The 12,829-nt window shown below is 55.2% G+C and overlaps 6 protein-coding genes across 6 annotated transcripts; 5 read left to right on the top strand and 1 right to left on the bottom strand.

Moving 5' to 3' along the window:
* Positions 1 to 137: 137 nt before the first annotated feature.
* On the top strand, positions 138 to 2,519 carry N656DRAFT_718121 (uncharacterized protein; the record flags this gene model as incomplete). The annotated part of the gene is made up of 2 exons (XM_064812249.1): positions 138 to 304; positions 350 to 2,519. The coding sequence occupies 2 exons, from the start codon at positions 138 to 140 to the stop codon at positions 2,517 to 2,519; spliced, it is 2,337 nt and encodes a 778-aa protein (XP_064665955.1).
* A 1,261-nt stretch (positions 2,520 to 3,780) lies between these two features.
* Positions 3,781 to 5,112, top strand: N656DRAFT_784136 (HIT-like protein). The gene has a single exon (XM_064816097.1). The coding sequence runs from the start codon at positions 3,905 to 3,907 to the stop codon at positions 4,832 to 4,834; it is 930 nt and encodes a 309-aa protein (XP_064665954.1). The 5' UTR covers positions 3,781 to 3,904; the 3' UTR covers positions 4,835 to 5,112.
* Positions 5,113 to 5,674: 562 nt separating this feature from the next.
* Positions 5,675 to 7,128, top strand: N656DRAFT_839731 (MFS general substrate transporter; the record flags this gene model as incomplete). The annotated part of the gene is made up of 2 exons (XM_064818910.1): positions 5,675 to 5,752; positions 5,788 to 7,128. The coding sequence occupies 2 exons, from the start codon at positions 5,675 to 5,677 to the stop codon at positions 7,126 to 7,128; spliced, it is 1,419 nt and encodes a 472-aa protein (XP_064665953.1).
* Positions 7,129 to 7,159: 31 nt separating this feature from the next.
* On the bottom strand, positions 7,160 to 8,191 carry N656DRAFT_718138 (NAD(P)-binding protein; the record flags this gene model as incomplete). Its single annotated transcript, XM_064812252.1, has 2 exons — positions 7,160 to 7,861; positions 7,928 to 8,191. 2 exons carry the CDS (start codon positions 8,189 to 8,191, stop codon positions 7,160 to 7,162), a joined length of 966 nt encoding a protein of 321 aa, XP_064665952.1.
* Positions 8,192 to 9,567: 1,376 nt separating this feature from the next.
* N656DRAFT_784132 (WSC-domain-containing protein) lies at positions 9,568 to 11,179 on the top strand. Its single transcript, XM_064816096.1, has 3 exons — positions 9,568 to 10,062; positions 10,129 to 10,348; positions 10,415 to 11,179. The coding sequence occupies exons 1-3, from the start codon at positions 9,772 to 9,774 to the stop codon at positions 10,945 to 10,947; spliced, it is 1,044 nt and encodes a 347-aa protein (XP_064665951.1). The 5' UTR covers positions 9,568 to 9,771; the 3' UTR covers positions 10,948 to 11,179.
* Positions 11,180 to 11,941: 762 nt separating this feature from the next.
* N656DRAFT_771768 (thioredoxin) lies at positions 11,942 to 12,456 on the top strand (the record flags this gene model as incomplete). The annotated part of the gene is made up of 3 exons (XM_064813883.1): positions 11,942 to 11,964; positions 12,068 to 12,172; positions 12,261 to 12,456. 3 exons carry the CDS (start codon positions 11,942 to 11,944, stop codon positions 12,454 to 12,456), a joined length of 324 nt encoding a protein of 107 aa, XP_064665950.1.
* Between the last annotated feature and the right edge of the window lie 373 nt (positions 12,457 to 12,829).

Genomic DNA, 12,829 nt, shown 5'->3' with positions numbered 1-12,829 from the left:
AGATGGCGATGTGGCCATTTCGGCGGAAGAGCGGTCGGAAACGTGGGCGGACGGACTCGATTAATCCCGAGGATTCTGGGAGACGAAGCGGGAATCGAGAACTTCCGCCCCGTAGCCAGACGATGCCAGATATACCGATGGACTCGGTCGCGCCCGCGTTAGAACGACGCGAGACCAAGAGGCAACGGGCGGAACCAAACAAACTACAGCGCCGACCCCGAGCGTATAGCTTTTCACCCGGTCGTCACGATTCCATCCGTATCGGCAGGAAACAGAGCACTAGGACCAAGCGGGGGGGAGAAACGTCTCCGGCCGACGTCGACTTACGGATGGGAGACTACGGTAGCAGCCCGGGAGCCGATCGCGGTATGGGTGCCGTACATGATGAAATGCTGCGACGTGCCCCGACGCTTCATGGCAAGAGAGACGGCGATCATCTACCCCGAAAACTGTCAAGCAAAAAGCGGCAGAAAAAAGATCATCAACGCGAGGCCGAGATCAAGGCATTGAGCGCCTTTGCACCGCTTCGCCCTGTCGCTGAGGATTGGATGTTCGGGCGCCCAGTGAAAAAGGAGAGCAGGAGAACCAAGCTAGGGTTCGGCGGAGGCTTCAAGAACCCTGAATGGGAGAGATACAACCGTTCATCAGACATCTCGTTACCTGTTCAGGAATCCATAGATACCGGGATGTCCTCGGATTCCGATTACATTTCCTACAAAGTTTCCGCTTTGGAAGCTCTGGCTCCACGACCGACCCTGCGCTATACCACCAATACAAGGACCGGAGGGTGCGTTCGCGATGGCACGGGATTGCTCAGGCGCCCTTCCCAGCAAAAGAAGCTGTCCACACCATACCCTGAGGCCACGCTCAAAGCACACAAACGAGTTGACAGCCTCGCGGATGAGCTTAGCGCGAGTGATCTGCGTGAGCTTATGGAACGGGACCGGCGAAGGCGGGAAAGGAAGAGACAACTTGACCAGGAAAAGTTGGAACAAAAAATTGCAAGGCGCGCTGAGAAGCAAAAGGCTGCCGAAGATGAGGCACAGAGGCATGGCAGAGAATCGCCTCCAAATCTGGAGAGGGGTATCCTCGGCCGCGAAGGTGTTGGCTTGGGCATTGACCCCGCCTCCGCCGTCGTCACATCATCCAAAATACGGCGCTCGGTGGATCCGGCAGAGCAGCAGGGTGAGCTCGCGAACGAGAATGACAACCAGGTGATTCGGGACACGGACGTGCAACACCCGCTGGCAGCATTCCATCGAGTAGACAGCATTCCGGCCCCTGCTCCTCAAACTCCGGAGCCCCGGGACCAGCCTATCCCGGCGTCTGCAAGTATCGTGACGAAAGGATCCATTCGCAGAAAGCTGTCTCGTTCTAAATCACCACAGGAATCGGAAGCAAGAACAGAACGGTCGGAGCCAGCGCAGAAGGGGTCCGAGACTAGCAGCTCCAGAGGCGCACTTTGGACCTCGTTTTTCCGGTGGGCCAACCGTCGTAGGCGCAATTCCGGGGGTCCGTCGTCGTTTTCAAACACATCTCGCGATTCGATGCAAACGACACCGGTGCCAACGCCGGTGCCTGCACCGCACCTTAACCCTGCGCCTCGCCGTCTCAATTCTGGGATGCCGAAACGGACCATGTCCCGCTTTCGCGAAGACCTCCCAGAGTTGCCCATTTCCCCCCCTGCGTCTAGGTTACAATCGCCAGATGTTATCGACCCAATTGTTGAGACATCGCCCGACTTGCACCAAGGCGACACGGATGTAGTAGCTACTCCTCCGGCCGTCGGTGCAAGATACGACACGCCTGTATCAGAACAGCGGTCAGTCGAGGCACCGCAACAAACACCTTCCACCTCTAGCCAACCGGATGAGCCTGGTGTCTCCCCCGAACCGCAGGCAATGTCGCTAGCGTCCATTGACTCTGAAGGCTCTTGGTTTTCGGGGAGGTTATCCCGAAAGCGAAAGTCATCAGGGATTATGCAACATGCATCAGGTCTGCAACTACGCCGGCAAACGCCAGAACCAGATAGTGAGCGTCCTTATGGCCATGAAAACCACAACGAGGATATGGCCATCATCGAGGACGACTACTTATCTCGGCTTGCGCCTCCGAGCGGGGACCGCTCTGGCTGGAATCGCAAGTCTACGGGCGAGGCAAGACCGTCAAGCGACTGGGAAGACGAGCCTCATTGGGGCAGCGTCAGGGGCCAGCAGCCCACGGTTGTTCATGCTCAAGCGGTCGGCAGAATGAGGAGCCGCGAGGGCCTGCTCAATTCCTTTGACGAAGAGGGCGAGAGTGGCCCGGAACCCGCCAGCCCAGATGGTGATGACACCGCTGGCGGTGATGCCGAGGAGGAGGGCCTTCAGCGAGCCAGGAGCATCAATCTTGGAAATGGTCATGCGCGACGTATCAGCGCCGGCAGCGCCCGATTGTTGTCCATGTCACCTCGATCGTCGGTTGACGCAAGGCGGACGAGCTTGGCAATAGGAACCGATGGCTCTGGAAAGACCCAATGATAAAAGTAAGGGGGGAAAGGCAACGGAAATGGTAACGACAGGCTGATCCTGAGACATGCGACACTCATTTGACATTTTTCCTTTGACCTTTTGCTTTATTTTGATGCCCAATTGGCATCTCACCCACCGACCACCATTCGCTCCTTTTACCTGTCATTTTCCTAGTCTATCAACCTAAAAAGTCAACGTCCAAAAAAAAAACCCAATCTTGTCTCTTGGATCAGCCATCCAGTCCACGCTACTTCTTCCTCCTTGACCGATTCATGGTTTTTTCCACGTCGATCCTAGTGCACATCAACCTCCGCTATGTACTTAGAGTCGTCCATACGCGTTCAGTCTTTATCACTCGCAGCTTTCATCTCATTATTGTTATTGTCAGTTTTATACAGGTTAGGATACCCCATTTCAACCCCCCAACCCAGCCTCTGGAAGATTCAGTACTTTACGTAGGAGGGGCGGAAATACATTGCGTTTGATTTCCTTGCGGTTTCCTTTGTGTTACTTACGGGACAGAGATACCACAGGGACTAGGTTTGAATTAAAGGTGTCAATTGGGCGGCCATGCTGTAATGTTGAGCATCATACAAGCGCAGTATTCTGAGAGGATGGGCGTTACAGGGTGGGATTTTGCGAAATGTTGTAGAAACAAGATGCGTCTCTGAAGCTTTGAACTTTTGAAAGTCTGAATCAGGTATATGGGCAACGGCCGGTTCGTCTCTCCTGGGACATACGACGCGGCTCCAGCAACGTGATCATTCATTCCAGACGTCTCCATCGTACTTGTGTGTGTTGTATGTACACCACTGATTTGTACCACTGATTTGCACCACTGATTTGTACCACTGATTTGCACCACTGATTTGCATAGCACGATGACATCAACTCATCGACGTTCCACGCGCCTCGAAACCGTTAAGAGGTTCGTCCTCCAGGACGGTACCAGTTCGACGTTTTGTCAATGACCTCTAGCCGGGTGTACAGAGCAGGGAGGCCCAATAGGTCGCCATGTTCCTCCAGGATCCTCCCTTGGCAGCCGAACCTACAGTAGCAGGAACGGTGAACAGCAATCGATAGCCTGTTTCTGGTATTGGTTGAATAAGCTCCTAACAGGCAAATATCATTTTTCTCGATGTGATTCATGTTTGGATCGAAACAAAAGTCAGTTCGATTCATGCAGCTTACCTAGGGTTGCTCAGTTGCTGCCTGGCTCTGAAATCTGGAGGCGGAACAGCTGTCACCAGCTGACCTCGCATTCGCCGTTCAACACCATTCCTCGTCACGATGTCACTTGTCAGTGCTAACGAATGTGTAGGAGTTCTCAACGATTCAAGTTGGGTGGATTGTCAAAACTCCATCTCTTCAGACTTAAAGCATAAATCAGCAGCATGGCTGAGCTAGCTGAGGACGTGGATGATTTTATCCGCCCCGAGTCTGTCCCGTCAACAGCGACCACACCTACAGTTGAACAAGCAGATCACGATGATGATGGTGACGCATCGCAGCGGAAAGCAAGCAAAACCACGCCGGGATCATCGTCGGCTTCAACCACACGAAATGCATTCACCGAGCTGATGAAACCCAAAAAGCCCCACCAACCCGCCGCATTCAAACCTTCCCAGTCCCTAGCCAGCAAAGCTTCGCAGGTCATCCGCGGCGTGTGGCGCGGCGCCCTCATCGAGTACATCACCAACCCGGAGCGATTTCCGACGCAGGTGCTTCGGGTGACGGAGCACACGGTGTTGATCAAGGACGCCTTCCCCAAGGCCACCATCCACCTGCTCCTGCTGCCCCGGTCGCCCGAGCACTACCTGCTGCACCCGCACGCCGCGCTCGCCGACGAGGCCTTCCTCGCCGTGGTGCGCAACGAGGCGGCGGTCGCGGCAAGGCTGGCAGCGGCCGAGCTGGCGCGGCAGCTAGGGTCTTTCTCGGCGAGCATGAAGGCGAGGAACGAGGCGATGGATAGGGGGGTTCCCTTTGACGAGCTGCCCCCTGGTCGGGACTATGGCAAGGAAATTAAGGTTGGGGTGCATGCCCATCCGTCGATGGCGCATTTGCATGTTCATGTCATTTCGAGGGATATGCACTCGGACCGGGTCAGGCATAGGAAGCATTATAATAGCTTTAATACGCCCTTCTTTGTGCCGCTGGCGGATTATCCGCTGAAGGAGGGTGACGTGCGGCTGGAGACGGCGTATCAAAATGGGAATTTGGCGAAGGATTTGGTTTGCTGGCGATGTGGAAAGGTGTTTGGGAATCGGTTTGCTGAGCTCAAGAAGCACCTGGACGAGGAGTTTGAGGAGTGGAAGAGGGAGTGATGGCACATGGGTCATGGGGTAATGGTCGCTCAACATGTCTGGGGTTGACGAGGGGAGCGAAGACTGCTGGCTGCATACCTTACGGGCGTTGGAGGTATTGAATTTGGTAGCACCTGGGCGCTTTACCGTTCTACTATAGATGTCGCATCCCCGATTTTCGTTAATGATTTTGGGGCATGTACGGGCATCGCCACTGCCCTGAACCATCATCTAGGTGTGGTTGTGGTACTAGTAGTTTCTACAGCGAAATAATCATTGATACTCGGCCACCTGACAATGGGAGTGATATAACAGGGGATATCACGGTCGCCTCGTGAAGGGCAGATCGAACTTGTCGACTCGGAGTTTCAGGAGCTAAGTGTAAGTCCGGGAGTAAAATCCGGTTACAAGCAACCTTCCCAATATGTTGATCAACCTTTGCAACCTTGTTCCAACCTGCCGCCCTGCTCTGATACGCGGAGAAAAGAAAAAGTACCCGTTGGCTCGTCCATATACGTTTAAGGGGCACTATTAAAGATGACGAGCCAACGGGTATAATGGTGCCCCTGAATGTATATGAAGGACGAGCCAACGGGGAAAAGATAAAAGAAAACAAAAGAAAAAGGGAGAAAGAAGAGACGTAACTATTTGGTCCAAAGTTTTCTTTAAAGCTAGGAAAAATAAAGCTGCAGCAAGTCCTCCTTTCTTCTGCTTTACAACTTTTTTCCTAGTTCTGTCCGAGCTATCTTTGCCTTAGCTTCACACTACACTTGTACCACGATGGAAAAAGTGGAAAAGGGTAGCGACGCCAACGATGGCTCCCAGAGCGGCGATGCTGGCGACCAAACTATCACCCAAGAGATGATTGTCGGGTGGGAAGGCCCCGATGACCCGGAGAATCCCATGAACTGGGCTAGCTCGCGCAAGACATTTACCATTGTTATGGTCTCGGCGGTTACCTTTAACATGTAAAGCAACCATACTTCCAACCTCTCGTCCATCTCGTGGCTAACACGAAAATCAACAGATCACTGGCTTCGACCATCTTCGCGCCGGGTGTGCCCAAACTGATGGCCGAGTTCGGGTCGACCAGCTCGGAGCTCGCATCGTTTGTCGTGTCAGCTTACATTGTGCCCTTCATCCTCGGACCGCTCGTATTTGCGCCGTTGAGCGAGCTGTACGGGCGCAACGTGGTCATGAACTCGTCCAATGTCGCCTTCCTCATCTTCACGGTGCTGTGCGCTGTCAGCCAAAACATGGCCATGTTCGTCGTGTTCCGGGTGCTGCAGGGTTTGGCCGGTTGCGTGCCCCTGACGCTCGGCGGCGGCACCATCGCTGACTTGATGCCAGCCGAGAAGCGCGGCAGGGCCTTGAGCGGTTGGCAGCTCGGCCCGCTGCTGGGTCCTGTTCTCGGTCCTGTCATTGGGGGTTACATTGCTCAGGAGGCGGGTTGGCGGTGGATGTTCTGGCTCGTGGCTATTCTTTCCGGAATCCTCGCCGGGGGATGTCTCCTTGTCCGCGAGACTTACGCCCCGACCCTCCTAGCCCGGAAAGTGGCCCGTCTCCGCAAGGAAACCGGCAACCCCAATTACACGCTCCCGGCGACGCAGGGGCAGGGCCGGTCTCCGGGCGTCTTGTTCCGCCGAGCTATCTTCCGACCGCTCAAGATGCTTTTCCGGTCCCCCATCGTCTTGTTCATGGCCCTCGAAGTGTCCATTGTCTACGCCTACCTCTACCTGCTTTTTACTACCTTCACCTTTGTCTTCCGCGTCCAGTACGGCTTCGGTTCCGGTGCTGCAGGACTCGCATATCTCGGGCTCGGTGTCGGTTTTCTCGTCGGTCTCTTCGGGACGGGATCCACGTCTGACTACATCGCCAAGAAGCGGGCGGCGGGTGCTGCCATCAAGCCTGAGCATCGCCTGCCGCCGCTTATGTTTGGCGTGATCCTCGTGCCCCTTGGTCTCTTCTGGTACGGGTGGACGGCCGAGTACAAGGTGCACTGGATGGCGCCCATTGCCGGGACATCGCTCATCGGTCTCGGTGTGCTCTTTGTTTTCATGCCCATCCAGGCCTATCTCATCGACGCCTTCACCATCTACGCCGCCAGCGCCATCGCCACCAACACCGTCGTAAGGTCCCTCTTTGGCGCAGTCCTGCCCCTGGCCGGTCAGCCCATGTATGCCAAGCTGGGACTGGGCTGGGGAAACAGCCTGTTGGCCTTTATCGCGCTTGCTACCGTTCCTTTGACCTGGGTGCTAATGAAGAATGGAGAGCGCATCCGGTCGAGCCCCTGTTTCAGGGTTGACCTGAATTAAATTCAAGTTGAATTCAAGTTCGCATGCCTCCTCACTGACTCCAATACTTCCTCGCCGCAACATCGAACTCGAGCGGTTTCCTCCCCAGAATCTTCTCCATTTCCCCCGTCACCACAGCCGTCTCCCCGGCCCGAATTGCATCCCACGCGGTAGCCCACGTCCTGGCTTTCTCCTCCGACTGGAACACGGCCTGCACCTGCTCGAGCTTGACGTACTCGTCCACAGAAACCTGCCGAATACGCACCCGCGTCCAGGCAATCTCGGCCAATACCCTCACCGTCTCCTCTAAGCTCCACACCTTGGTTCCCGTAAGCAGCACCGTCTGATTCACATACTCCCAGCTCTCCCCTTTCTCCTCGGCAGCAGCATACGCGGCAATCAGCCGCGCCGTGGCCTCGCCCAGCTCGTCACGCGCAACCCACGCGACGCCGGGGCCGGTGCCGTCGTGGGGGATCAGGATCTCACTGGGTACACCAGCACCGGCACCGGTAGGCTTGAAAAACGCCGTGTAGATGGGCGTCGACTCGGCGTACAGGCCTTCGCGGATCGACGTGTAGGTGAAGGCGCTGTTGGCGGCAGCCAGCTCGCGCAGGTGTGCCTCGGTCGCCAGGTGCGCCTGCATCACCTCCGCCAGGGAGCTCGTGGAGCTTGCCGGGCCGGCGAAGGCCAGCGAGCTGTAGAAGATGTGCTTGACGCCCGCGCGCCGCGCGGCATCGACCGCTGGGAGCTGGACCTGTTGTCTAGATTAATATGTGGATTTTTAAGGGTAAGAAAGTGGTTTTGGTAGTGGTTTACCAACCTTGATGCGGTAATCGCGGACATGGGAGGGGTAGGATATAAGGAAGAGGATGTCGATTCCCGCGAAGGCCGCTTCCAGCTCGGAGGGAGGCGTTTCGTAGGATGCTTGACGGGTGCGCACGCCGGCATCAATGTACTGCTGTGGTACCTTCTCTGGGTAGCGGCTGATCAGGATCACTTTATCGTTTGGCACCATGCCGAGCAGGTGGCGGTAGGTGCTTCCGCCAAGACCCCCTGAGGCCGGGAAGATGCCAATCGTCTTCATGGTGATGGTTGATGCGAGCTGGTGGACACTTGTCAGTAAGCCAGCTTGGGTGAAGGACTGAATTGCGTGAAATTTATTTAGATCTCCCTCCGGCCTCCCGGAAAATATGCTCGCGATGCGAGTCGGCCGCTTATTAATTCAGTATGGAGTCTTCGCTGGTCATGGACCAAGAGCACCCCACAACTAGTGTACTAACCCCAACCTGAGATCCCATTCCAATGTCTATGACGTACTGTACCAATCTTCCAGTTTGCAACTCCCATCGGGCCTTATCAAATGAGAGAATGAGGTTCCAGAGATATACCTTAGGTAACAGCGGTTGTGAACTACCGGTGCCGGTACGGAATAGTGCAGACTCATCCCAGTTCATAGCGGAGTCTGATATATTGTAACTTCGTCACGTCCTCTTTCTCGCTATTTCTCCGGCAATCTCCGCCCGGGCAAGAGAAGTTGCCGGGGTGGGCCAACCTTAAAAAGACTTCTTTGGTGTACTTCGTAATCAATCTCATCTCAGCATCATGCTCAAGTCAGCATCAGACCCAACAAGAAGAGATGCATTCAACTTCGAGTAAGATTGTCATCAAACCCAACGCGAAAGATGAAGGCGACCCCGCCACTCAGCCTGGCACGAGCTCGAATATCGGCCCAAACCTCCCGTCTCGCATGCTAGGGAGGAGTTATCTTCTCGAATTGCGTGAATATTCGATACTCGATCGCTTGGCTGCGGGAAGGCCAATAATAGTACGATAGCTTCAGGTACATTCCTACCGACCTACATTAGTGCCCGGCAGGATGCCAGGATTCGAGTCCTCGGTCAGGCACGCTGCGGGTCTGGCAGGTTGAACCTGTGCGACGTGCTTCCCCGAGCTGCACGAGCTGGGAGTGCTCTCTGAGTCGTCACATTGGTTGACACCTTCCACCGCGGGGAAATGAACTGGCAAACGGCGAAGCCACAAATGGTGTGCAGCTTGCCGCACACTGACCGCCACCAGCGGGTTCCGACCCAATGCTTCGTCTGATCCGAGGCCAAGACTTGCGGCTGTTGTCCACTTGTTGCATCCGTTGGATATCAACTCCATGCAACGGTCCCTGCAGCCATGCCCATGCTACCACGCCGCGAATTTATCATAATCTATCGAAAAGGAGCAGGTGCCAAGGGACGTCAGCTGCCTAGAGCAGCAGCCTTGCGGCGGCTTTATTGGACTGAGTAACCCACGATGTGACACTGACAACGCAGGGCTGACGCTTGCTAGCAAAAGCTGCTAGCGAAACGAGGGTCCAGAGGCGAATATCCAGCTGATTCCCGCAGGGAGAGGCTTAAGGGCGATCGACGAAAGCCTCGGCCTTAGACTAGCGCTGAAAGCAGCAATTACCTTACCTACTAGTATTTGCCGTGTTGTATTGACCACCTCCTCCCTACCTCCTGAATCCACCTCCCTAACACAGAGCGGGACCGCGATGGCTGTGGGAGTATAAAGCAAAGCCAGGCGGTCCCGGAGGTTCCAACCATTTCAATCATCAGTCTTCCGTTAGACAGGGGAAGCATAAAGACACCATAAGATCTGTATATGCTTGACAAGATGATAAACCACGGAACTTTGTCGGCTCTGCTTGCTGGGGCGGTTGTCGCCTCGGGGTGTACCCTCCCCACGGATCCCATCCCCAACACCATCACCACCCCCTTCCGGGCCCAGGTGCAGAATGCATCCCGCCCTGAAGTCCACAACAAGTACATGAACCTGTTCCAGGCAGGCGGCGGCGACCAACATCTATTCATCGGACCCGTTGGTGTCCCCACGTACGATCTGACCTTGATAGACGGCGTCATCAACCACATTCCCAACGGCGTCCGAGCTGTCATTGGCGGCGAGGTGGGGCATCTCCTCCCCTCACATGAGTTGCAGAATGCAGACTGCGACGACTAACACGGGCAGCAGTTTTCCGAGATCGACCACACCACAAAGATGTTCATGACTGGCCGGGGCGATCCCAGAGCTGTGTTCAAACCGACGTATGCCTGCAATCCAGACACGGACGAGGTGCAAATTGAGCTGCAGTTCGTCACTTGGGAGAACCAGCCCGAAGGCGGCTGGATCTGTGTGCGGCACGCGTTCGATGGAAGCCATGAGTTCCGCTACTACCCGCCGGGCAACGAGTGTACGAGACCTCGCATTCCACTGAACCCACCCCTTTCAGCGCCCATTCCACTAACACCATAATCAGTAACCGACCCCGACCGCGAGTGCATCAGAGTGACGCTCGTCTTGATCCCAACCGACGGCGTCCCACCCACAAGCGTCAGCAGCACCACCTTTTCAACCAGCACCATCCCCGCAACCAGTACATCACCCACCTTCACGCCCACAACGCCGCCCGACATTCCCGCATTCACGGACATGACGGCTCTGGGGTGGCGGTTCCTCGGCTGCGCGCCGGAGGAGCGGTGGGCCAACGACGGGCCGTTCCGCACGCTCGCGGGCGCCTTCCGCGCGGCCGACGACATGACCAACGAGGCATGCATGGCCTTTTGCTCCGACGCCGGCTTCCGCTTCGCGGGGACCGAGTGGAGCCGCGAGTGCTGGTGCGACAACTCGTACGCCCCAACCCGCCAGCCCGCCACCACCCTGGCCAGCCTGTCCACGTGCAACTACAGGTGCGTCGGGGACCAGGGCCAGACGTGCGGTGGTGATGCGTGGTTGACTCTGTATGAGCGGTGTGAGGAGGGAGAGGCTTGTGAGAATGCGGTGTTTGTGTGAGGCTGTGAGTGGGGATCATGATGCTCAATGAGAGAGGACGGTGATTCATAATACTAGTATGAAATGCTGGTATATAGTAGATCAGCGGCAAGGTAGCAGTACAAGACTCAACCTAAAAAAAAGCTCAATTGGTTAGTGGGTGCTTTAACGGTGGGAGTCTTCAAAAATGTTGAATAAGCACCTGTCTCGCCGACATCAGATAGTAGCCACATGTTCATATCTCCAGCTAGACAGTTCATCCCACTGAAGTAAACCTCTGAGTCAAAGAAGCTTACTAGACTGCTAGCCTCCTGGAATCGTGGGACACGGTGTGACTGAGGAATCTGTGCTCTCCGTTGATTATCTGTTCATCATCTGTTCATCGTAGTACCTGCTCAGTTGGGGACTTTGTACCGCTATGACCGAAATGGCCATCAGAAGGAGCTAGAGCATTGAAGATGAATTTCAACTTGAGGAGTCATACTCACGTTAACTATCAAGCCAGGGCATTGGTTTTTCACTTGCTCCATCTTGCGTCAGCCGACGATGGAAGGAGTGGGAACGCGAAGGCATGCTATTTGTAAACACCGACTTTGCGATCAAAATCTTGTGGCATTGTGAAATGTACTGTACCCGATACAGTAAGCGGGATGATTTGGAATCATGGGGTGCTCTGGTGCTCTCTGGTAAAAGTTGGTGTTGGGAAGCATCAACTGATTGGGCCCCTTCAGGGACGGGAAGCAGCTAGGGCTTGGCATAACGAATAAAAGCAGGTGGGGTTGCCTCTGGCGTCATCCGTCCCTGACAAATCCCGCCCAGCAGAATTACATCATGCGCCATTGGCGTGAAGCCTTGTGAAAATGTCTTTATTAACCTCAAACTCCCTTTGCCGTGCAACCCCACCTCTTCCCAAATGTCGACGAGATTGTTCCCCACCGCATTCAGGACTCTCCGAGCCTCACCGATATCTGCTTTTCCGATCAAATCAAGACATTTCACAACAAGCCTGCCCAGAATGACGATCCACATTATCGCTACGTGAGTCGGTCCCTGAAAACGGGCAGTGGCACCCAACGCTTCCCCGCTTCCCCTTTGCTGGGCAGCCTTGCGAACGTCCGCTGACTTTTGCTTTGTTCCACAGCCCCGAACAGTTCAAGGAGACCATCGCCAAGAACCCCGTCGTGCTCATCGACGCCTTCGCGACATGGTGCGGCCCTTGCAAGGCAATTGCCCCGATCATTGCCCAGTACGTGTGCCCCGGCCTGCTGTCTGCTTTGTGGTTGTGCTCGGACCGGACATTGGAACTGACCTACGATCTCTCTCTCCCTACGCAGGTGGGCCGAGTCCGAGGAATTCAAGGACAAGATCTACTTCGCCAAGTTTGACGTTGATGCCGTCCCGGATCTCGCCCAGGAGCTCGACGTTCGGGCCATGCCCACCTTCTTCGTGTTCAAGGACGGCAACAAGGTGGATGAGTTTGTCGGCGCGAACCCTGGCGCTCTTCAGAACCTGCTGAAGAAGTACCTTTGAGTAGAAGCTATGAAATATGCTGGTTAGCTTCATAGGAGGAGGGTGGTTCTCGTGCTTACGCTGGGGTTGAAGAGGAGGACAATACTTTGGGCGAATAATACCCCGCGACTGTCGCTTTATGGAACGGATGCCATGGAATTTTGATCCGGCTTCGGCCCCAATACTCTAAGCCTAGCGCCTCGTGGTTGCTAAACGGCTCTTCAATTATGTCAAGGCTCCCGCTATTTGGGCAAACGTTTGTATCGCTTCTTGCCGGCTGCTGTTTCTCTGCCCGCTTACCACGGTAATACCTCCTTAGTACAGCTGACCAAAGCACTCTACTGCTGGGTACTGGTGTCTCAGCATAGTATGTGAGGAGGGATATCTCCTAGAA

The sequence above is a fragment of the Canariomyces notabilis genome (assembly GCF_033297395.1).
Source record: "Canariomyces notabilis strain CBS 508.74 unplaced genomic scaffold N656scaffold_32, whole genome shotgun sequence".
Taxonomy (NCBI): Eukaryota; Fungi; Ascomycota; class Sordariomycetes; order Sordariales; family Chaetomiaceae; genus Canariomyces; species Canariomyces notabilis.
This window is presented reverse-complemented; position numbering and strand designations above follow the sequence as displayed.